Here is a 26,186-nt window from a genome sequence, read left to right on the forward strand (position 1 = left end):
TCTGACTGTGACTAACTCGATGTGCTCTCTTCATCCTCTGACATGGGAGCTGGCTCGGAGATCGTCTGCCTGGCTGTGTGTTTCCTGGACGGGGCCGCCTGTGGAGCTGATTGACAGTTGCCTTTTGCATCTATGCTTCTTTTTCTATGTCTGCTTCTGTCTCCTTGAACCCCAGTCGGCCTCAGCAGATGGCCGCTCACACTGAGCCTGGTTCTGCTGGAGGTTTCTTCCTGTTCAAAGGGAGTTTTTCCTCTCCACTGTCTCTACTGTACAAGCATGCTTAGTGTGAGGGATTGCTGAGGAGTCAATGCAATCAGCTGGTTTCCCTTAGAAACCTTTGAATCCATCTGACTGGATGATCTGGTGAACTGGAAAGTGCCTTGAGATGACATGATGTGAATCGGTGCTATAGAAATAAAACTGAATTGTATCGAATAAAGAAAAAATCCAGCAGAGCGGCTGATCTCTGTAAATAATAACATTTATTCAGGTATACAATTCAACCCCCCCCAACCTTTTCACAGGTTTCTCTGTCAGTATCTTGGCTTGTTGATGCAGCATTAGGCCTCGCTGGAGGACAGACGGTTTGCAGACAAACGATCACAGGCATCGCTAAAGCAACAAGCTTCCTTAAAATGCCTCATTTGGTTCAGGATTATTTGCTTTGTCTCATATTTGCAATAGGAGGACATTTACAATTGCATTGCATAAAATCATAGTTCACTGAAAGAAACAACATTTTTCCTTCTTTTAACAGTGTGACAGACTGACTGTGCTACTTCCTGCACAGAAAGGAATGTTTGGGAAAACAAAGGTCATCATGTCAGCTCTAAATTACTGAGACGCCCAGAGGAAACTAAAAACATTGTCTGGTTACGTTAACAGCCGCGGCGTAAAAACACACAAAACAAAACTACGTCAGAAACTGTGCAAAAAAAACAAAAACGGCTTTAAATCACATGAGAAAGTTAAAGATCCACACAGTTTGGTCGCAGAGTCAGAGCTCTGAGTCAGACGCCAAGAAGAAGAACAAGCGGGAGGAGAAGGATTTTCCTGCCCGGACAACAGATGATGAAATGGAGTAGATGAGCTCAGCCGAAGCAGGGAGCAGCTCGACCTCCTCCCTGCTGCTCAGTGGAGGAGGAAAGCAGCCGGCCCAGTCCCAGCTCCGGGTTAGTGGTGCCTTCAGGTGCCTCCCAGTGAGCGGGACAGTTCCTCCCAGCAGGGTTTTGGGTGGAGGGAACGGCTGAGGTATTGCACAGATTACATGGAAGAAAATAAATATGGAGGAAAGTCAAACGTTTCCATTTCTGGGTGAATTTAGGGTCTGGAAGATTTAGTGTAGGCATGGGAGCAAGGCGGACGGCTCTACTAGTCATCCCACTCTTCATCATCCTCAAAGTCATCATCCTCTTCTTCATCCTCGTCATCATCTGAGAAAACAAACAGGAAGGGTTAGAAAGCCAGCAGGACAGAGCAGGAGGCCATCAGCTGCTGGTCTGATGCAGGAAAGTAGGGGAAGAGCCCTTTAGGTGACCAACCTAACATGCTATCCATGCTAACACTAGCCTAGCTGTGCTAATGGACGGGGTAGGTAATGGGCTAGCCTGTCCACAGCTAACCGGCTCCAGCCAATCACAGACAGTGGCGCCACCAAGGATGATGGCCAGTGCCTGTCTGATTGTGCAATTTGTGGTTAAGGAGTGTGAATTTAGGAGGTGATCTTTAAGTGAACACACTGAACCGTATTGGCCCTCATGCCTGGAGATGCTGAGGTCTTTTCCTCATTAGACGAAAGGTTCTCGCTGAGGAAACACTCTTCTCACGGTCATTATTCTTCCCCATTTTCAGGCCTGTTATTGTTGTAGAACATAGTTAGCATGATTGCAGTAATCCACTAACATGTTGAAGTCATGTTAAATGTGTTTTTGGGATATTTTAAATAGTTCAGTAGTGCTACACAGAGTTTGGTAAGGTAAATGTATGTGTGTGTGTGTGTGTGTGTGTTGCTAGCTCCCTCCTAAAATTCACTAACCAACACATGTTGTTGTGTGCGTCGCCTTTTGAGTCAGCTGTTAAAATACATGGACGCCCATGGTGGTATATTTTGCATTTATCTCAGAGGTTTTTATTTTGTGGCTTTCATTCCATTAATATTTTATGTTAACAGACCAATAAAGTTTTTTCTCTAAAGTTTGAGGAAACAGTTACCTGTTTATGAACAAAAGCTATTTACTTGCTGTTTAAGGGATATGATGTACTTCATTTCTGTTCGACTCCAAACACATGAACAGAGCTCACTGTCTTTCTTGAGCCAAAAACGGAGTTCTTACACCAAATGTTTAAACTTTGCAAAATTGATCTTCCATCACCTGTGAGAAATGCAACCTGTGAGTGTATTTTTTTATTTATTTTTTAAGTTGATCAAAACTGCCTTGAGAATAACCACGACTGCTGGGCTTTCACTGTTCGGGTGTGCTGAGTGCAGAATCCAGAAGGGCCTTGATGACTTTGTGGATGCATTTGCCAACAAGCAAAAAAAAAAACAGGCAAATAAAGCTGTTCTAATGACTGTGGATCTTTGCTGGGAAGTTCTTTTTGTAAAAGTAATTATTAATTTTGTTTCACATTAAGCAGAAATAAGACTCTTTATCTCTGTTTGGAAATTTCTGTTACATAACCAAAGACATAGTTTCTGTTCTTCCTTTTATTTTTATCTACATTTAATGCTTTTGCCCAGTATTGATCTGTTTTTGTGTTCAATAACTGAATAAATGTACATCTTGTTCCAAATATGATTAAATAATAAAAAGCAATTGCTGTTCAACTCAACATGTTAATTGGTCTGTATCTATACACATTAGATCATTAATAACATTAAGTTTTAAAATAAATGCAGATCTGAGTAGCTGTTTACTGAAGTTTTTATGATAGTTTTCTACAGGCAGGTAATAGCAGATTATAACCCTGAAATTATGGCTTTTAGTTTCAGTGGCCACCCCAGGCTTTTTAGTGGCCCCATCCGGCCCCCGTATGAAACATTTCTGGAGGCGCCACTGCTCACGGATCCCGCAGGTTGATGACAGTCTGAACTTTGGCTCCAAAGCCACGCCGTACCAAACATCTTTGAATCCTGTTGGATTTAGGTTCAGGTCCTTCATTTAGAGCCTGCAGTAGGTTTAGGGGCCAATGATTGAGGGAGTCTGGCTGATCCGGCTGCCCCTGGGCCCCCACAGCCTCCCTGGGTTCCAAACAAACACCGGTCCTAGATTAGATGATCTAGGGCTTGGTGATGGTATCAGGACCGTCTCAGTCCAGTCAGAACCAGTACATGCAGGAGGTTCTGCTGGTTCTGGTCGGGGCTCTCTTTATTTCAGGTGATGCAGAAACTTACCTGAGGAATGAATAGCTTTGCTCCTCTTTTGCATGACCTCCATGAGGGCCCCAACGATCCCTGCAGCTGGGGCTGGTGTTGGGGGGCCAGATTCTGGATGTTCAGACACCTGAAGGCACAAAAACTGTCAAATTAAACCTTTTCACCTTTTTTCTTTGCATCAAGAAAGCATTCATTTACCAAATGAAAGATTGTTCTATTGAAACAAGGTTTCTTTAATCTGTGGAGCTGGAGATGCAGAAAGAAATCACACAGACTAGTGGTCTAAGGGTGAGAAACTGATAGATCCTATATTTACTCAGATCAGTAAACACACCAAATTAGAATTAGAGTTCTTAGAACAGCACTAACAACGCTGAAGACAGCTCCTTAAGGAGACAGCTCCCGAAGGAGACAGCTCCCGAAGGAGACAGCTCCCGAAGGAGACAGCTCCCGAAGGAGACAGCTCCCGAAGGAGACAGCTCCCGAAGGAGACAGCTCCCGAAGGAGACAGCTCCCCGGGGACCCCTGCTCCTCGAGGATTGGACCCCTGACCTGCATGTTTTAGATGCGTCTCTGTTCCACCTGATTCCTGCTCAGCAATCAGCTGCTGCAGAAATCTGTTAATGATTTGTTCTTTTCTGCTGTGATGCAACAAGGAAAACCTAAAACATGTGGGACCAGGTCCCCGAGGATCAGGATGGGGGTCCCTGAGGATCAGGACCGCGTCCCTGAGGAGCCCCTGGCCTAAACTCATTCTACATTTGGAGCCTTTCTGGGTTGAAGGGCTGCCTGCTGAGAATCGTCTCTGACCCTGCTAGCTTTAAATCTGCTAACACTAATGTAACTTGCTAATTAATCCTTCTAATGCTAACCTTGCTAACTCTAAGCCCTGCTAACCTCAAGTTTATAAACTCTTACCCTGCTAATGCTAACTTTGCTAATGCTAACCCTTTCTAATGCTAATCCCTGCCAATGCTAACCGTGCTAAGGCTAAACTTCCCAATGCTAACCTTGCTAATTCTAACACCGCTAACTCTAGCCTTGTAAACTCTAACCCTGCTATTGCTAACCCTGCTAAAGCCCACCTTGCTAATGCTAAACCTGCTAACCCTTACCTCCTAAACTATAACCCTACTAATGCTAACCCCTGTTAAAGTTAACTCCCACTAATGCTAACTCCTGCTAATGCTCCCTGAACCGTTTCCTTCGGCGGACCAGTGCCGGACCTTTCGTCGGCTCCTGATGTTTCCGATTGATAATTTTACCTAAACAGGAGCCATAGCTCAGAGCTCAGCAGAAATGCGTCTATCAGAACCAGAACCAGAACCCTTCCTACTACAGGTGGACCTTAAACCTGAAGCACAAAAATCTGATTGTCCTGCATGTGTTTGTGCGAAATAGCTGCTCACAGTCTTGAGCTGGATTCCCTGTCGGATCTGGTCCAGCAGAGCATCCCGTCCAGAACCCGACACCGGAGCTCTGTTGTTCTGTTCCACCCTCTTCAGCTGGGTTCCTCCTCTGATCTGCTCCAGCAGCGCAGACTTCCCACCTGGGTTTGGAGAACTGGGAGAGTGTTCACCGCTGCCGACTCCATCCAGGTCTGGGGGAGGAGGGGGGGCAGGAGGGGGAGGGGTGGGGGCTGCTGGTGCAGAGCTTGCAGGAGCTGGTTGCGGCAGAATGGGAGGAGGAGGGGGAGGAGCTTGAGGGGCGGACGATGATGATGGAGGGGGAGGAGGGGGGCACTGCTGGTGGTGATGGTGAGGAGGGGGAGGAGGCTGGGGGCCTCCCCTTGAGGGGGGAGGAGGAGGAGGAGCACCAAGAGCTCCTGGTCTGGAGGGAGGAGGGGGGGGGGGGAGCTGAAACAGGTGCTCTGGATGGGGGGGGTGGGGGAGGTGCTCCTCTGCTCACTCTGGACGGTGGAGGGGGGGGTGGAGGTGGGGCTGTGCTGTGTGGAGGAGGAGGAGGGGGAGGGGGGGCACCACCCCGGGAAGGAGGTGGAGGAGGAGCTGCAAAGGGAGAAGAAATCCGAATCAGAACAGAATCAACATTCTTCATCTGGACTGAGACCCGAACCGAGTCAGAACCAGCACCCCCCCCCCCACGGGAGACTCGAACCGAGTCAGAACCCGCTCCCCCCCCCCCACGGGAGACCAGACCTTAGTCAGAACCAGCCGCCCCCAAGGGAGCACATCTAGTGAGACTAGCTCTACAGAAATATCAATCTCCTCTGAAGGGAAACAGGAAGAGTCTAGCTAACAAACTCGGAAATTCCCGCCTCCTTCACCGACCCAGGAAGCAAACTTCCCACCTCCTTCACCGACCCGGGTGATCTTTATTCAACTCTTTAACTGGAAGAAAGAAACAGAGTCTGTTTTTCTAACTCTACAGCAGTGGGCTGCTGGTTCACAGTAGATGAGGAACCAGAACCAGCCGGGCCTAATATTCAGCCGAGGCAGGACCATTAGAACCAGCCACAGGAAGGACGTCCCTCCAGCCACCTTTTCTAGGCCGGCTGCTGGTTCTGCTCAGTTCTAGCGGTACCTGGACCGACCCGTGATGGGTCGATGTGTCTGCTCTCACCCTGCCTCCTCAGCTCGTTCTTCACCGCCTCCATCCCACCCTTCTTCTCGATGAAGTCGTAGATGACTTTGGACGTCTCTCTGTCCTTCAGCTGGGCCTCGGAGATGCCGCACATGTCAAACAGGTTCTTCAGCTCCGGGTCCAGGTTGTTCAACTGGTGGAACAAAAAGAAGATGGTTAGAGATGCAACCAGAGCTTCACCCTGAGATGTTCCATCAGCACGCTGACCATCGCCTGGTTCTTCTCTAGTCCTGCTGGTTCTGTAGTTCTGATGTTGGACCTGAACCAGTAGCAGGCTTCTGGTTTTACTGGGAGCTGCTGCTGCTTCCGATATGAAACATTAGTCTGACCAGATTTTAGGTCAATATTAGCATTTTCCTCTACCAACAGCTAGCAGCAGCAAAGCCTGGAGGTCAGCTGAACTGCAAGAATCGCTGCTCCCTCCAGGATCTAATGTTCTCATGGGTTGTTTCTTTTAATTTATTTCATTTATTATTTAGTCATTTCTAATGATCTAAAAGTAGGAAGAGGAAGATCATCAGCTCCAAAAAAAGGGGAGCACATCTCAGCAGTCAGTCTGTTAGAGTCATTAATAATTATTGGTATAAGCATAAAAGAAAAAAATGACTGGTTGATCTCTGGGACTGTATGAAGCCTCCCTGAACACCAGAGGAGATAAAGCCGATGTAGATCTGATAGAGCAGACCGTCGCCCAGAACCCTTCAGGCTGAACTCTCAGTTCAGGATTGTTATCCTGATAGAAACTCACTGAATTTAGTTCAGAAACTCAAAAAGTTCTGGAAAGATTCTGTCCGACTCATGAGGCCAAGATGGAGCTTCTCCATGTGGAACCTCCTGAATAAAACCAGTTAATCTAGGATCATAGATCATCTTCCCTGGAATCAATTCAGAGCGTCCACGTGTGGCACCATCATGTTTATCCTCCCTCCTCTAGTTCTTCTTCTCTATGATCATCGTGTCCACTAGGGGTGGGTATTGCCACAGAAGTCACGATTCGATTCGGATCGCGATTCACAAGCCACGATGCGATTCTATCACGATGCATCACGATACTTGAATTATTGCGATGCATTGCAATATTTTCTCCTCCATGTTTTGTTTTTGAATGATTCGGCGCAGTAGAAATGCTTGTGACACAAGGCAGTGTGCATCAACACATCCGCAGCGACATCTACTGGACTGGAAGTTGTATTACACTTGTTTTTGGCTGATGTTCGCCAACCATTCATGCAATTTTATTTACTCATTTTTTTAAATTAATAATCGATACTTGGTGTCAAGAATCGATGCAGTAGATCATGAAAATTAGAATCACGATGCATCATCATGATGATTATTTTGCACACCCCTAGTGTCCACAGGGCCCCACCTGAGCACCTAAACCCAGATTAGGGTGAGAGTCTTAAGGGCAGAGTCAATCTAGCTTTTCTATGTCTAAATGATAGCCGTCTATATTTCCTCCCAGCAGCCATGGGGAGAACAAAGCGACTCTGTTAGCTCCAATGGTTGATCTGACGCAGCAGGAGGCTAAGAGCGACCTCAGTTAGCGTGTGATGACATCATGCGGCCAGCGGAGAACTCGCCATTGTGTCGTAGTTTCGTACTCACATCAAAGCCCGTGTTTGGATCCCAGCCCACGTGGCCGATGTGCCTGAGGAAGAGGAAGAGAGATGAGGTCAGATGGCGGACATGTTTACATGCATTAAATCCAGATCAGCTGGTCAGAAACAACAGAGATCCGATCTGACAGGGCAGAGCGTTACATCACTGCTCGGTCACTGGTGGAACCAGGTCCAAAGGTTCTGAAAGGATCTGGAAACACTGGGTCAGCGTCTGCAGCAGGATCTGGATGGGCTGGTTTCTATGGCTGAAGCTCATCCGAACTGACAAAGCTTTGAGATCTAATATCACTCAGCAGAACAGTCTAAGAGGCCAGGAAAAGAGCTCTACCACCTGCACACTGCTGGCCAGCTGTCTGACACAAGGCTACTTAGCTAACAGGAAACCCTGCTGGTCCAAAGTCCAGCACTTCATCTGCTAACGGGACCAGAATCTAGGATCTGGTACCCGGACCGGCCCCTGGAAGATTTCCCAATCAGCTGATGGTCTGATGGAAGGACAGTGAAGCGTCGCCATGCTACGGCGACAGCTGCATGTCTGTGGAGCAGCGTAGCTCACTGCGCCGCAGGGTTACCCCATCAGGGAGGTGCTCTGTAATCACTACAACAGTTCAAGGCAGAGTTTAAATCAATAACTAATCAATAATGTCTGTTTAAGATGATTTATACATTCTGGAATTTACTGCAAAAAAACCCAGTTTTTTTGAGTGGGTCAGTAAAATGATACCAACAGAATAAGATGGTTGCTCCTGGATTAGAATAAACATGTTTGTATATAAATAAGGAATTTAAACAAATTAACTTACTGTTTATTGTTGATTAATGAATTATTAGATTAATTCCTCAGACTTAAGTGTTGTGATGTTACCGCCGTCCACTAGAGGTCGTTTGTAAAACATTTATTACATCATAGATAAAGGCATGTTGGCAATAAGCAGGGTAAATGGGGAAAGCTTTATTTAAAGTTGTTGCACATCAAGGGACCCAGTTTTAACAGTTATCTGAGAGCAACCTGAACACCCTGTTCTATTTCATCCCTACTGATGAAATATAACGGCGTGAAGGTACCGTAAAGGGGGATAAACTAAGCTTTCGCCTTCTGCACTGCTAAGCAACACAAAGGAGAGAGAAAGTGAAACAGATTATTTAACATTTATAACTGCACTCTGATAATGATCTTCTAAAGTGGAACCTTCTTTTGGGGGAGGAGAACTCTGTTAAAGTAATCCTGAAGGTTATTAGAAAGTGATCAGAGAGGACAGGGTTGTGAGGAAATACTGTCATTTCTTCACATTCTATGCCGTATGTCAGCACAGGATCCAAAGTATGAAGATGAGAATGTGTGGGACTATTCACATTTTGAAAAAAGCCAATAGTGTCTAAGATAGCATTAAAGGCTTCTCTTAAGCTATCGCCTTCAATGTCAGCATGGATGTTAAAATCTCCCACTATGATGACCCTGTCAGTTTTTAAAACCAAATCAGAAAGGAACTCTGAAAACTCATCTAAAAATCCAGAGTAAAGACCTGGTGGACGATACAAAGTTACAAAAAGAAGAGGTTTTCTTGCCTTGAAATTTGGATGAGGGAAACTAAGGGTTAAATGTTTTTAAAAGAGCTGTAATTATTAGGGATGCACGATATTGGGATTTTGGCCGATATCCGATATGCCGATATTTTAAAACTCATGTAGCCGATAACCGATACCGATGTTAAAGCTGGACAAAAATAAGTAGTCATTGAAAATAGCAGTTTTGTTATCCATTTCTGACACTTTGAAAAATAATATACTCAAATATATTTTCATATGCTGATATCAAATTGATTTTTAAAAACGCGGTATCGATCTATTTTACTTTCAAAATCTCGTGAAATTTCATCGTTCTGTTACAAACTCTCATGATATTTTGCAAATTCTTGTGAGATTTTGTTAGTAAGATAGATCGATATATCAACATATAAAAATATGGCAAAATTTCGTGAATTTTCGGGGTATTTCGTAGCATAACGATGACATATAGCAATATTTCATTAGTAAATGAGATTGATATGGTGTTTTTAAATGGCAATATATCAGCATATGAAGATATTGTGATATTTTATTGTATCAATATTTTTTCCCTCGTCTTTAGAAGTTTTTAAGTCTGTAAAAAAGAAGTTTTTGAGGAAGAAGAAGAACTAGTATTTTATTTTTATTTTTTAGACTTTAGAAACTCAGAAGCTGATCAAATATCGGGTTAAATATCGGTGGGGTGGCCGATGTCCGATATTCAGTTTTAAGGCCGATACCGATAGGGGGCCGATTATATCGTACATCCCTAGTAATTATTAACTGCTTTTGGAGTAATCAGTAAGTCAGACTGAAAGACTGATGAATTAAATAAGGGTAGAAGGTATTCTGCCCTCATGTTAACATCAAAGTTAACATTTATTAAAATAAATTGGAAAACAATCTGACACCTAATATTGCCTCTAAATGAGACACATATTTTATTAACCCTTTTTACACTTCGTAACCTAAAGCCTGGTATATCTTATAAATAAGTTTAATAATGTGTTTATAATAATAACTGCTTATTCAGCCACTATTTAATACAGATAGCACAATAACAGGTTAAGTTATAATGAAGTACTAGTTTTTTTTTAATTCTGCATACTTTAAATATTTAGCCCTCAATATTTTTGGAAAAAACATCTTTATACAAGAGAAGGAAGTTTATTAATGAATTAATTGTTAGTGGATTAGATCAATTAACTTTAGATAGATTCTCAATGCTGATCTTATTCTAAGGGCCAAATAGTGGTTCCACTGGTAGATCCCTCTGCTTTAGATGGAGTATTTTTACTGGAGGTGAGAAGCTGAACCAGTGGCTGAAGGTCAAAACCTGCAGAGGATGCAACTCACTGGAAGTTGCTGGGTGTGCCGATGTCAGCCTTGGTCAGCTTCTTCTTCTTGCTTTTGCTCTTCTTGTCCCTGCGGACCAGGCCGCTGTGGCTCAGCATGTTGTTGAGGTGGTAGGGCTGATGGTGGCTGTGGGAGTTCTGGAAGCGGAGGCTGGTGATCTCTGGGTTCTTGATGTCCACCGTGGCCATAGGCAGAGCTGGACCTGAGAAGATCCAGAGAAACGTATGAGTGGGTTGGCTATCAGAGCGAGCCACTGAGGCTTCATCAACGGAGGGACTTCCTCTGGACAGTCAGCAGGTCCATCATACATCTACTCAGCTCCAATCAGATCAAAACTACTGAGGTGAATTTCTCTTCCTGTGAGCAGATGTAGCTCTGGGACTGAAATAAGGAACGTTGATTATCGTTCCAGCCTCACATGATGCATGAGGCCCTCGACCCAAAGCACAGAGAAACAGAAACATTTCTTCCAAATCGATACAGAGGAAACGTTCAGCATCCCCCAATTCTTCATCAGTTCCTTCCTCATAATCTGAGGAAACCAACAACAACCAGCAACATCTGACATAAGCACTAATCCACTCCTAATCCCGGGCTAATCCCTGGTCTCCCCCCTAGGATACTGGGGTTCTACTACTAGACCAAGAGGCTTTCCTTCAATCTGTCAACTCTGCAGCAGGCCTGATTACAGAACACAGGCGTCTGAGAGCACAGACTGGGACTCACTGGGAACACTGGTTTCCTAATCAGTGGAACCAAACAGGGATGGATCCAAAGTTTGAAGTTTCTAGAGGTTTTACTGGAAGGTGGTTTTATTACTTCAAGGTGGATCCTGAGCCGGTTAGAGAGGAATCCAATGTTTCCGGATTACAGTCAACGGCTATTCTTAATCACTACATTTAATCATTACGGCAATAAAAAAAGATGACTTTAAGACAATTCACAGCAGAATAAATGGCATGTTGCCGCAGCAACCATGGGATACGCCACAGCAACGCAGCAGTCATCCCAGCTGCTCAGTCCCCGCCGGGATGATCAGGGTTTCTCCCTTTTTATTATTTTATACCTGATGGGCAGCCAGATTTTACTGCCCCTTTGTTAAACTAATTCAGTTTATTTCTATAGCACCAATTCACCACATGTCATTTCAAGGCACTTTCCAGTTCACCACATCATCCAATCAGATTGATTCAAAGTTTTCTATCGAAGGAAAACCAGTTGATTGCATCAACTCTTCAGCAATCCCTCACACTAAGAGTGCTTGTAGCGACAGTGGAGAAGAAAAACTCCCTTTGAACAGGAAGAAACCTCCAGCAGAACCAGGCTCAGTGTGAGCGGCCATCTGCTGAGGCCCACTGGGGTTCAAGGAGACAGAAGCAGACATAGAAAAAGAAGCATAGATACAAAAGGCAACTGTCAACCAGCTCCACAGGCGGCCCCATCCAGGAAACACACAGCCAGGCAGACAAGCTCCGAGCCAGCTCCCATGCCAGAGGATGAAGAGAGCACATCCAGTTAGTCACAGTCAGAGAAACAGGACCACACTGGAAAACAGGCCAAGCTCCAACATCTATAAACAAAGGTGTTGATGGCAGCAGCACAGTTGATATTTCTCTCCAGGATGGAGTCACAGCCAAACAGGAACAGACCAGATGAAGCTACTATGAGAAAAAGCAGAGAGAGCAGAATGTTAGAGATTGAACTAACAGATTCTGCAGAGTGGGAGAATAGAGATAGAATGAAGCAGAATGATGAAAAAGGGGTTCCTATGTCCTGCAGAATTCTAAGCCTAACTAAGAAGTTTATATATATTAAAGTCATTATACTGGTAAAAGTGATACAAAGGATAGTATGAAGAGTTGGCAGCACCTTCTGGCTGGCATGTGAACACACAGAAAGCCACTTAAGTGTCACTTAAGCAGTGGAGGAAACTGCACGATAATCTGATGACCACCAGAGGGCGCCACAGCTGGACGGACCTCATTAAGGTTAGCCAACATCAAACCAGTGGATTTAACCACAAGTGGTTTAAAGAGCGAGTTTGGCTCTGTGGGAGCGAGCGCGGTAAACGGCTTTACTACAACATGAAACATTAATATTACACAAAATAGTTTCTATTAAAACAGAGATGCTTTATTTCAAAGCTCTGGCTGTTTGTGGTCTGTTCTGTATATCGACCTGATATGTAATAGTTGCAACCAACGCAGCCCAGTCTTCTTCATTTTAATAAACATCTCTGTTCAACATACAGGAGAGAAATGTGTCCAGCTGTGATGGCAGCACCCACAACCAATGGTATGAGGTACAGATATTACATTGAGGAATGCAACATTTTTATTGTTCTCAATTCTGTCAACAGTCTCTGATTATCTTGTTGGTTCCTCGTTTTTCCTTTATTTACATGTTTTTGTAAATATTTTCTGCTTTTTATAAATTCACAGGCTGATTCCTAAATCAGGGTGTTTTGGACAGATAGTTGGTGTTTTAGTATCGTCAATAATATCCTCGAATATTACAATATAATGCTCGCATTTTTCTGGATGACTACCAGTCGCCCGGAGGAGCCCTGACCTTTGACCTGGAGCTAGTTTTTTCCCGACGGAACCCTTTGGTGCAGAAACTTTGGTTCCATTTAACTAGTAGCTAAGTGTAAAGAGTTCTCCCTGATGGACATACTGATGGACGACCAGTAAGACTCAAAACTATGAACCCGCAGCGGGACCATGTGGGTGGCCTCCTTCTGGACTGGGGGGGTGGGGGGGCAGACACATCCTCACCACATCAACAGAGAGGTTCTGGTTCTGATGACCTCAGTAGCTCCTATACATGAAGATCAATGAACAGATAATCTGTTATTAAACCTTCTGATCAGTCAGAGCTTGGTTCCATTTATGAACAATTAAAAAAAATCTTCTGGTAAATTTTGCCTTGAAGACGAAACCAGCTCCAATCTGAAGGGATTACAGATTAGGCTTAAAGTGGCTTAAATGTGTTCTACATATGGCCCGGTCCAGGTTGCCGCTGACCAGGTCAACCTGCAGCAGGACGTCACCATCTGGGGGGAAACACTGCGTCTGCTTCTGATTGGTCGCTCAGCACCTCCGTCCATCAGCCACCAAAACCAGAAAAGCTGAAAGTGTTACCGTTTCTGGACAGGACGCCGTCATCCAGTCATCATCTGTGGGCAAACTCCAGACAGACACAGTGGCTCTAGAACAGCTGGTTCTACCGGGGCGCTCCTGCAGAGCTCCCTCAGAGACCGTGAAAGGATCCAGACAGAGAGCGGCCCAGAGTTCACCAGCAGAGCTGCGTCTGACTGTTAGCATGTAAACTGATGATACGGCTCCTGGAAACCATTTCAGATGCTCCGCTTTGTTCCTCATATTCACTCAGTCTGGAACAAATTCTTTCTACTCTTCTTTAACAGCTCTCCAACTGAGCTTTGCTGCTCTGCAGCTCCTCCAGATCCCTATTCTTCTCTGACCAACATCCAAGTAGGCCATCTGGCCTAGTTGTTCAGGTGTGTTGGGATGCAGGATGCATCCGATAGCTGCAGTACTGTGGTTCTAGAGGACCCACGCTGCAGGTTTATCCATTCTGATGTAAATTAGAGCAGAAACGCAACCCTGACCCGTCAGCTGTGGTTCCTGTGTAAAAGTTTTGAAAACCATTTTTTTTAAGTTTAGTGGCGTCCAAACATCTGAGATCAGAGAAAGCAAAGAGTCCATCCAGCGACCTGCTGGTCTGCAGCCCAGGTGGGGGTGTACAAAAGCTGCTGCCTCAGAATGGGAGGGGCACTGCTGCACCGCTTCTGTTTGCTGAAAACAGTGGAAACAGCAGCAACCAGCAGCAGTTGGGGAGGGGGGACGGAAAGCAGAGACTAACCCGTTTTCCGTTGCCTCCGGTTCAGCAGGTCGTTGACCGCCACCCTGAAGCGCTTGGCTTCTTCTTCGCTGGCAAAGTTCAGACCGACCTGACAGCTCTGAGGAAGAGAAGGAGGAAGAGGCGGCTGAAACAGAGCTGCGTTCAGGAAACATTGGCTTTGAAAACAACAAAAAAAGGCTGAAACTTACGTCTCCTGCAAAAGTGATGAAGTAGGGCCTGGGGCTGCTGATGAAGAAGCTGTGGTAGAGCTCCTGTTCAAACATCGTTTTTCCTTCCTGCAAAAAGGTCAAACAGGCTGTAGGTTCTGACCCACTGAGGGAGGGGATCAAAGCAGGGACCAAATAGAGCAGCTAGGTTAGGTTAGCGTAGCTAAACTAGATCAAATACTAAAGATTTTCAGAGACATTTCAGAAAAACAAAGAATCTCCAAAGGGTGTTTTCTCCCAATAAAACCAACCAGTTCATCAACTTTCTTTATCTCCTTACAGTTTTTGTATGTTTAAACTTTGTACAATGCAGCAGATGCTAGATGATAACAGTTAGCATTCTTCCCTCAGTGTCCAGGAGAGAGACTAACCCTGAGCTTCAGGAATGAAGAAGCTTATTTTCTGCTTCTCTCAAACGATGTAACGTTTGTTTAAACATTGAAGTAAAACCTTAATTCCTCATTCTCTCCTTTGATAACTTCAGATGTTTCTCCAGGCCTATTTTTCTTCACATGTGCTCAAAGTTGGGTTTTAGGTGGGAATCCCTCTGTGTAAATGAACTGTAATGAATAAGCTGAAAACTTGAGGGGAAAGACTCTGAATGTTCTAGGATTCTATCTCTACAGAAAGAGAGAGAAGTAAACATCAAATAGTGTTCACTGCGTTAGCTTAGCATAGCATGGCAGGCTATTTCGTGAACTTGGCAGATGGTAAAGGATCAGGAAATGAAGGGTTCTGGGGGGATGAGTGGGTTCTGTGGTTTTGGAAGGATTAGTGGGTTCTGTGGTACTGGGAGGATGAGTGGATTCTGTCGTACTGGCAGGATGAGTGGGTTCTGTGGTTGTGGAAGGATCAGTGGGTTCAGTGGTACTGGGAGGATGAGTGGGTTCTGAAAGGATCACTGGGTTCTGTGGTTCTGGAAGGATGAGTGGGTTCTGTGGTACTGGAAGGATGAGTTGGTTCTGTGGTTCTGAGAGGATGAGTGGGTTTTGTGGGTCTTGGAGGATGAGTCGGGTCTGTGGTACTGGGAGCATGAGTGGGTTCTGGAAGGATCAGTGGGTTTCTCTGGTTCTGGAAGGATGAGTGGGTTCTGTGGTTCTGGAAGGATGAGTGGGTTCTGTGGTTCTGGAAGGATGAGTGGGCTGTGGGAGGATGAGTGGGGTCTGTTGGTCTGTGGTGGGAGAATGACTGGGTTCTGTGGGAATGTGATTCTGGGAGAATGAGTGGGTTCTGTGGGTCTGTGATTCTGGAAGGATGAGTGGGTTCTGTGGTTCTGGAAGGATGAGTGGGCTGTGGGAGGATGAGTGGGGTCTGTTGGTCTGTGGTGGGAGAATGACTGGGTTCTGTGGGAATGTGGTTCTGGGAGAATGAGTGGGTTCTGTGGGTCTGTGATTCTGGAAGGATGAGTGGGTTCTGTGGTTCTGAGAGAATGGGTGGGTTCTGTGGTTCTGGAAGGATCACTGGGTTCTGTGGTTCTGGAAGGATCAGTGGGTTATGTGGTTCTGGAAGGATCAGTGGGTTATGTGGTTCTGGAAGGATCAGTGGGTTCTGTGGTACTGGGAGGATCAGTGGGTTCTGGGAGGATGAGTGGCTTCTGTCTGTCTGTGGTTCTGGGAGAATGAGTGGGTTCTGTGGGTCTGTGGTTCTGGGAGGATCAGTGAGTTCTGTGGTTCTGGAAGGATCAGTGGGTTCTGTGGTACTGGGAGGATGAGTGGGTTCTGGGAGGATGAGCAGGTTCTGTGGGTCTGTGGTTCTGGGAGGATGAGTGGGTTATGTGGGTCTGTGGTTCTGGGAGGATGAGTGGGTTCTGGGAGGATGAGTGGGTTCTGTGGGTCTGGCTATAGTTTGTTTTGCAGATTTTTAGCTGAAGACTGAAAAAAAATAGTTTCTGCAGGTTTGAATTAAGAGGAATCGACTGATAAACGTCCCTTTTTGTCGGATCAGAACCACCCGGCTGCAGAAAGGTTCTGATGAAGACTGCGGTGAGTCCGACTCACCTTGATGTCGAACACCCTGATGAAATAGGACCTCTGAGGATTGTCTTTGACCAGGCAGACCACCCCGCAGCACCTCTTCATCCAGCAGCCGCTCCGCTCGGCCCGGTACACCTGCACCACGGCCGAACACAGCGTCTGAACACACAGGGAAAAACCAGGTTAGCTTCTTGAGGGCCAGCAGAACTTAGTGGGCCATCAGTGGATTGGAGCGTCGGGAGAACAGAGCACGTCCTTCATCTCTGATAATCAGATCAGATGCAAATATTCTACCAGGAAGAAGAATATTCAGGTGCAGGCGGCTGAGGGGCCAAACATGCTGCAGACGACCCTAAATGACACAACAACTTTGGGAGGAGCCAAGCAGATGGTTTCTCCCCATCGGTGGATCAGAGGTTCTGTTAAAGTGCTTTACTCTGGACACTGAGAGAGGAAACGCTGAGGAATACTTCCCCGTTGGGTCAGAGCAGCTCCAGGAAGTCAGTTTGACTGTGAAATCAGCACTCTAAAGCCGGGCCAGAGGACAGAAACTTCCGGATTCTCACTGACAGGGATGAGGGCTCAGCTAAAGTCCACCTGGACTTCGACTAGGCCATTCTAGGCCTTCTACCTGGTCCTCAGCTGCCTCTAACCTCCACCTTCACAGAAAAACATCCCCACAGCATGACACTGCCACCACTATGTTCGATGAGATGTTTTTAATGAAAAGAATTAATTTCCTGAACTCCCTCATGGCTAGCAGTGCTAATCCTACCCTGACCCCTCCTCTGGAGCAGAACCTCTGCTAACATCAGGTTGGCAGGTTCTCTAACAGGTGTCTGCTGATGAAGGTGGATAAAGAATCCATCCTGTCCTTCCTGGGACTGCTGAGCATGAGAGATTAAAGCCCAGGAGGCGGAGCATGGCAGCAGGAGGAGCCCATGGACAAGACAGGGGGGACCTCTGGAACTCAGCGTCATGTTGATCTGCAAACCCTGCCACAAAAATTGAATCTAAAACTTTTCTCTTCTAAACCTAGGAAACAGTTTGGATGCACGGTTTCCAACAACCACCGCATCCAAAATGGTTCTGATGAGGTGATGCTGAATGGCTGCTACAAACAGCTGTACCCAGACCAGCTGTTTACAGGTGAAACATGGAGCAGATCTGCTACCTGATACCAGCTGACTGACCGTCTGTCTGCTGGCAAAACATCACAATGATTCCCATCTAAACAACAAGGCTGGAAACCTGCTTCTGCTAAAGGGTCAGCTGGTTCCCGCAGCACACCTCCCTCCCATGCAATTCCAGACCAGATCCTCTGCAGATCCAGGCCTCTGCAGATCCAGATCCTCTGCAGATCCAGACCTCTGCAGATCCACATCCTCTGCAGATCCAGACCTCTGCAGATCCACATCCTCTGCAGATCCACATCCTCTGCAGATCCACATCCTCTGCAGATCCAGACCTCTGCAGATCCACATCCTCTGCAGATCCACATCCTCTGCAGATCCACATCCTCTGCAGATCCACATCCTCTGCAGATCCACATCCTCTGCAGATCCAGACCTCTGCAGATCCACATCCTCTGCAGATCCACATCCTCTGCAGATCCACATCCTCTGCAGATCCACATCCTCTGCAGATCCACATCCTCTGCAGATCTAGGTCTCTGCTGAAGGAGGGAATAGAAACCAGATCCCGATTCATGGATATGCTTCCTGAAGTCTGGACTAAAACCTTTGGGGATTAAAGTAAATTTGTTCCCAGCAGCTCCTGGTCAGTCAGTACAGCTGCAGCCATGATGGATGTGATCTAAGGTCATGCTGAGGAAGAGGAGGAGGTTCACATGCTCCTGCCTGCAGAGGAGTAGGAAGAGGAGGTGCACCTGCTCCTGCCAGCAGAGGAGTAAACTTACAGCGCATTTTCTGCCCAGGTAGCCGAACAGACAGTCGTTCTCCTGCGGGGTGAGGAGCAGGGAGCCCACGTTCCCAGCCCTGCGGGGCGGAGGGTGGCTGTTCATGGCTCCGAACTTGATCCGGTTCCCCGGGAGAGGCGCGTTTCGGGAGGACCTGGTCTTAAGCGTCCCTCCTCAGGACAGACATCCATGCGGGCTCCGGCGGCTGTGGCCTGCGACCATCTCCGCTCAGGAGGAGCGAGCAGGGAAGGCTGCTGGATTCCAGGAAACTTCCTGCTTCAGGAAAAGCTCCTTTTCTTCTCCGCCCGGTGAAAATATCCAGCTACGCAGTCTGCGAATGTCCGCAGGTGGATAAACACGCAACTTTGATGCGGGAGGTCCAGCAGCGGGCTGGGATCTGTGGATGGATCCAACATGGAGGAGGAGGGAGGGGTCCACTCCAGCCAGGCAGCGGGGGAGAGAGCTGCCTCAGAAAGCCTCCTCCCAGCCTCACCCCCCGCTCTCATCAGACGCAAACCGGATCCTAGCAGCGGCGGTACAGACCGGCTGATAATAAAGCTGAAAGACCGACTGATTGCGGCTGCTGCTACATGCGGGGCGAAGCGGCCCTGAATGCCCCCCTACCAGATGGTACAGGCCGCTGAAGCAGGAGGAATGCTGCTTTGCGGAGGAAACGGGTGGGAGGGGGAGAGGGGGGATGCTGGAGGGTGACGTTGCCTAGTGACGTTTACATGGCGCACATGACGCGTTTCACGTTTTGTACACAAAGCAGAACGCAGGGTCAGCAAGGTTCAGCCGCTCACCCTTATGTAACATTAGCTTTACTAGAATATTATTATTATTATTATTTTTATTATTATTATTATTATTATTATTATTATCACATGGTTTAATGTCAGGATCACACACTGTATAAACAAAAGTAATACTATTTCATGTTTTCAGAATCCAATCATTTTCAAGAAGGTTTGATTTTCACTTCACAGGTCGCTGTGTGAGAAGATTCACTTTGGACAGGTAACCCTGATGAGACAGGAAACAATCTAACAGACACCATCACAGTGTTTGACTGTGACCACCTTCACGCAGATGATCCACAGATATGGATATCCATGGAGAGAATCCACACACAGACATGGAGATCCACTAAGAGGAACCACAGACATGGAGATCCATGGAGAGGATCCACAGACATGGAGAACCTGAGGAGAGGATCCACAGACAGACATGGAGATACTTGGAGAGGATCCACAGACATTGAGATCCACGGTAAGGATCCACAGATGTGGAGATCCACAGAGACGATCCACAGACATGGAGATCCTGAGGATAGGATCCACAGACAATCATGGAGATCCACGGAGAGGATCCATGCAAACACATGGAAATCCATGGAGGAGATCCACAGACATGGAGATCCACAGAGAGGATCCACATACAGACATGGAGATTCATGGAGAGGATCCACACAAAGACACAGAGATCCTGAGGAGAGGATTAACAGACAGACATGGAGATCCATGAAGAGGATCCACAGACATGGGGATCCATGGAGAATCAAATATTTTTTGTACAGATTTTTTATTATTATATGTTAGAGATAGAGTTTTATGAGTTGTATATTTTTAAATTGTGTTTATGGGCCCAGCTGACGGAATTCATCTTCACTCCTTCCTGCAGAGGAAAGCATTAAATAGCATGTCATTTGTACAACATAATTTTAAAGAATGCAGTTTCTGAAACTATATAGTACAAAAAAGAATAAAAAACTTGTAATATCCTTTAATATATTTACCATAGATATAAAAATATCTGCATAGTAGAGAGCTAAGGAGAGACTGTGGTCCCTAAGGGACCTACGTATCTCAGGGGCCACAGCTCTTAAGGAGCTGAGTGCCTTCAGCCTGGAAAACTGGAATGTTTTATCGTTTACCTTAATGATGATTTAAGGAGCTGAAGGATTGATACTAGAGCTATGAGATTATCCGATGCAGATCCGCTTTCATCTAATTTAAATAACACATTAATTCATTCCAACTAATCTGATCTTTATATATATATATATATATATATATATATATATATATATATATATATATATATATATATATATATATATATATATATATATATATATATTTTACATTTAACCTGCAACATCATCATGGCACCACTAGGTGGCAGTAAAACATCATTACCATATCAACTAATGCAATTGTATAGCACGTCAGAGTTTCATTTTATTTAATTTCCATCATTCCACTCTGAAAGACTCTCACAGACTTTGAGCTTTCAATAAGCAGGAAACAATAGATGGATTTAAACCAGATTTAGAATTCAGAAAAAGGATATTTGTTCTCTTTAGTTGTTGTGACACATCATCATGCTTTGATCTGAACCAGTGGTCCTCTGGATTTTATTACCTGCTGCTCATCAATGACTCTAGAAACCCGCAGATCAGCCAGCTGATTCATCTGGGCTTCAGGGATGCAGGACATGGGCCCCTCAGGACCAAAGCTAAAATGCAGGACAGTCTGCAGATCACCACTGCTGCACAGACTGATCCAAGCTTTCTGTAAAGCTCCGATCTTGGTTTGGAAATGTGAGGGAAAATGTTTATTGGATTAGTCCTCAGTGCAGTTTTAAGAATTATTTTAGTTTTAGGCTGATAGTTAGCCATAAACAAAGAAAGAAAATAATCATCAACCCTGTTTAGCATTAGGAAGGTCCAGATTTAGGGAATTATTTCAATTATTTAAATTCAAGTCTTTCTATCTGAGGTAAGTAAGGATGAATCAAATCCCTCTCTGCTTGATGTCAGAGGAATGGGAGAGAGACTGAGAGAAAGTCCTTTGTAGATTTGGTTTGATGGGTTTTATGGTTTTTATGGCTTCCTTCAATCAGAGGTTTCTATAAACTCAGACAGTTTTCCATTATAGAAATTCTGGAAATGATGTCTAATAGTACTATGGATAGCAATAATAGCATGGATAGCTATGATAGCATTGAGAGCAATGATAGCATGACGCTGAAAGCTTCTGAGGTGAAGTTAGATGGATGATTACCAGAGGAAGTCTTTGAAGGCAACTCATCCAAAATGCTGCTGTCATTAAGAAAGCAAGCAAAATATAACAATTCTGTAACTCAGAATGTTTATGGCAAATGTTTACATTTGATCACTACTGCACTTTAATGAATGGAAATGTCATGAGAGCCGTACTAAACTAAACTTTATTCAGTATTCACTGAAAATGACTATAAATGTATAAGTCTAATAAAGTTAAAGTCTGTTCCTCTGCTCTGATGTCCAGATGTTTAAAGGCCTCATGTCCATCTAGTTACCATAACATGGTTTGGCTTAAAATGTGTGAAAAGTGTCCTTTAGTGAGGAGAAGTGCCACTCAGAGTAGAAGAAGCCTTGGAGAGAAGCCTGATCACAGTGTTCTTATGTCATTTTTATTTTTTACCAGTTTGTTTTTCTTGCTATAAAAATATTATAGATCAATCAATAAACGGACAGATGAATGAGATGGAAAAGAGGCAGTGTTCTGTTTTTCTGGTCTCTATCTTGTGTTTCTAACACAAAATTCTGGAGAAAGGATGGAAATTAACTTGGGAGTCAAAGACAGCCTTGGCAGAACCCAAAGAGCCCAGCCAGCTGCCTTTACCTGTAGAGAGAACGTTTCGTTAAAGATGCTTCCGGTTTCCTGGGTGTAAAAATGGAGCCGGGTCAAGCTAAACGGGCAAAATGGGGCTAAAGGGAGCGCTGGTGCATGGGAACAACTCAAAGGACAAACTACCCCACTGTGACAGAACGGTTGCTTCTTCACAGAAGAAAACAAACCAAGGCTGAACCATAGAGGAGCTGTAGGAGCTGTCTTCCTCGACTAAAGTAAATTAGCTTTATAATCAGCAAATAAATAACTTTGGACTGTCTAAACACAATACATATCATCCCAAAGTGGAAGTTCACATTGCATCAAAAACAGAAATATCATTACATCAGAACCACTTTTCCAACACGCAGCCAGAGCAACAAAGATGCTTCAGTCGAGCATCAGAACTAAACTTGTACAAGAATCAAAAATTAAGCAGCATGCAGGTTTTTGCTGCTCTTGCTGCTTTAAGTGTGAACGTAGCATAACAGTGGCTAGCTTCCAGCCATTGAGTCCTGCACAAGCATTGGGGGTCGATTTGTTCATGTGTCAGGGTACGCGCACCGGGGGAGGACAAGCAGACGACCATGATTGACGTGTCAGGAACCAGTCGTGTACAATAGACCTTGTTTTGTGATTGGTAGACATTACTCATTGATTTTCACTGTAGCAGGGACCATTTATTTTTGTTTCACTTCAAGGCCTTCTATTTCACTGCTTGCTACGCGGCTATGGGGAGATCTTCAAGCTGCATGGTAAAAAATGCATTAGAAAATATCTCCTACTGCACCTTTAATTGTTTAAATAGTTACACATCTAAACAAATACTGACTCCATCTATCCGCCTTGTGATGTATTCCTATCTCCTGCTAGGGGAATCTAATAATCCAACCAGAAATGGTCACAATAGAGAAAAAAAAAAGCTGCAGTGGAAAGGAACCATAAAGCAGAGATTATGAAGTTTAGAACTGAGCCTCATTTTCAGGGTAATCTAATCTAAACGTTCCGCCTAATGGCCACCATCCTGTCTGGCTGGGATGTTTCCGGTCCATATATCCAGATCTGCAACCACAGCTATTCGACGTTCACATCCATTAGATCACTCCTGATCCTGCCAGAACCACACCGACAGAAAGAAACAAAAAGTGGAAATATTCTGTTGAATCACATCAGGTTAACATAGATCTATACATAGCAGATAAGCCCCTCTATTAAAGTATAATATTATCTAGTTTATTTCTGCTCTAATTTTAGGCATAAAGGAAATGTTAGTTAACTGAAGAATAAACATTTATCTGTTTTCAAATGAGAAATGAGATTAAAAAATAATCACCCCCTTTGAACATAACCCATTCATCATCCAACCCATCTTCTCCTGCTTCATCGGTGGGGCTGGTGCAGTATACGGGTGAGAAGCGGGGTCACTCTGGACAGGTCGCCATTCTGTCAACACAGAGACACACAACCACCCACCCTCATTTACCTTAACCCTACCCTTTAAACAAGCCAGTTAACCTAACAGCTAATTTTTGGGGGCTGTGGGAGGAAGCCAGAGTACCCAGAGAGAACCCACGCATGCTCAGGGAGAACATGCAAACTCCCTGCAGAAAGACCCTGGGCCGGGAATCGAACCCATTCGTCTTTCATTCACAGTATTACACTGTGATTCAAAGTGCCTGATGAGGAAACGATATGGAAGAAATCATTGATATCCAACTATCTGCCCTGAGATAAGCCATTCCTCATCCTCAGAGAACCGCAGCGATTCCCCGAAAGAGACCAGAGACCCGGATGAGAACCGGGAGAGACCAGAGACCTGGATGACATCCGGGAGAGACCAGAGACCCGGGTGAGAACCGGGCGAGACCAGAGACCCCTATGAGATCTGGGAGAGACCAGAGACCGGATGAGAACTGTGAGAGACCAGAGACGCGGATGAGCTTCGGGAGAGACCAGAGAGCTGGATGAGATCCAGGAGAGACCAAAGACCCGGATGAGCTTCGGGAAAGACTAGAGACCTGGATGAGAACCGTGAGAGACCAGAGACGCGGATGAGCTTCGGCAGAGACCAGAGACCCCTATGAGATCTGGGAGAGACCAGAGACCCGGGTGAGAACCGGGCGAGACCAGAGACCCCTATGATATCTGGGGGAGAGACCAGAGACAGGATGAGAACTGTGAGAGCCCAGAGACGTGGATGAGCTTCGGGAGAGACCAGAGACCCGGATGAGATCCAGGAGAGACCAAAGACCCGAATGAGCTTTGGGAGAGGCCAGAGACCTGGATGAGAACCGTGAGAGACCAGAGACGCGGATGAGCTTCGGCAGAGACCAGAGACCCCTATGAGATCTGGGAGAGACCAGAGACCCGAATGAGCTTCAGGAGAGACCAGGAACCCAGATGAGAACCGGGAGAGACCAGAGACCCGGATGAGAACTGTGAGAGACCAGAGACGCGGATGAGCTTCGGGAGAGACCAGAGACCCGGATGAGATCCAGGAGAGACCAAAGACCCGGATGAGCTTCGGGAGAGACCAGAGACCTTGATGAGAACCATGAGAGACCAGAGACGCGGATGAGCTTCGGCAGAGACCAGAGAACCCTATGAGATCTGGGAGAGACCAGAGACCCGCATGAGCTTCGGGAGAGACCAGGAACCCAGATGAGAACCGGGAGAGACCAGAGACCCGGATGAGAACTGTGAGAGACCAGAGACGCGGATGAGCTTTGGGAAAGACCAGAGACCCGAATGAGATCCAGGAGAGACCAAAGACCCGGATGAGCTTCGGGAGAGACCAGAGACCCGGATGAGAACCATGAGAGACCAGACACGCGGATGAGCTTCGGGAGAGACCAGAGACCCGGATGAGATCCGGGAAAGGCCAGAGACCCGGAGGAGAACCGTGGGAGACCAGAGACACAGATGAGATCCGGGAGAGAGCAGCCGACAAACATCACTCCAAAAGCTCATTAATGTCTCATCCATAAAACGACGGGAAAACTCATAACAACAATTAAAGCTTGATCTCTCTTTAACTATCAGAAAGAGACTAGAGACCTCCAGGGAACATCCCCCCATCCCCACCCCGACCCAAACCACAAGAACACAAGGCCTGTCTCGAAGTTACCAAACACATCTCCAACATGATGGATGGTCTGTGTGCTCGTTTGATCCTGTCTCCTGAGTGAAGTGACCTGAGATCAGAGGGATTGCACATTTTTACTAACATGATGGTGCCCTCCTGGAGCACGCTTTCTGACCCGGGTTCTAAATTTGCTGGTTCAGGGTCTCTTTTAGGGCTCTGAATAGCCAGTCAGTGTGAAGGACTCTGCTTCTTTAGCAGACCAGCTCACTTTATGAATGTCTATTAAAATCTTTCAACGATGTGCCACTCTCACAGTACTGACAGGTCCAAATAATGGTTCTTAGAGCTGTAAATGAGGGGCTTTACTCTGGTGTCAGGAACAGGGGAAAGGAGTCAGGGTGTCCTCGGTGCAGGGAGGGTTTGCAGGTCCTGTTAAAGTTGGTGTAGACCTGATGTTGTGTTTTGCTTCTCCTGGTTTTAATCTCCATGTTCGTTCATATTGTCTTTAGATTTGGTTGAATTCTCCAGTAAAGATAGAGAAGCTGTCAAGGTGCTGATCTTCATCTATCCACTCTAACATTAGCCTACATGTGTTTGTTTACATCAGCAATAAAAGCATCAGTCCTTTTCCCTGGGCGCACTGAGATGTCTGCCATTTCAAAGTAACAGTTCCAGTTCTCAGCAGCAGCGTCCCTGTTCACCAACTGGTGTTAATGCCGATAATCTGCCTTTTATTGTTAGCATTGTCCTCCTCCTTGCTGATTCCAAGTCAGATGGATACCAACGACTCGACCTGCTGTTCTCCAGCGACGTGGGGTCTGTTGTCTGGTGGGAGATTTGTACTTGAGTCTGCTTATTGTGACAGCTTCACAATAAGCAGGAAAGCAGGGGAACCTGTGGATCCAGGAGAGTTAATCAAAGCCATGATCTGAAGGCCAGTCCAAGGTCGACATCAGGCGGAAT

General features: G+C 45.8%; 1 protein-coding gene across 1 annotated transcript; it reads right to left on the bottom strand.

Moving 5' to 3' along the window:
• Positions 1-463: 463 nt before the first annotated feature.
• On the bottom strand, positions 464-19,083 carry wasla (WASP like actin nucleation promoting factor a). The gene is given in 11 exon segments (XM_038276774.1): positions 464-1,433; positions 3,395-3,503; positions 4,786-5,229; positions 5,231-5,382; positions 5,957-6,110; positions 7,586-7,628; positions 10,501-10,702; positions 14,386-14,482; positions 14,574-14,660; positions 16,589-16,723; positions 18,483-19,083. Coding segments are annotated over 11 exon segments (1,590 nt in total). The 5' UTR covers positions 18,588-19,083; the 3' UTR covers positions 464-1,371.
• Positions 19,084-26,186: the final 7,103 nt, after the last annotated feature.

This window comes from Cyprinodon tularosa, unplaced genomic scaffold (assembly GCF_016077235.1).
Source record: "Cyprinodon tularosa strain WSP-4 unplaced genomic scaffold, ASM1607723v1 ctg1270, whole genome shotgun sequence".
In the NCBI taxonomy this organism is placed as follows: Eukaryota; Metazoa; Chordata; class Actinopteri; order Cyprinodontiformes; family Cyprinodontidae; genus Cyprinodon; species Cyprinodon tularosa.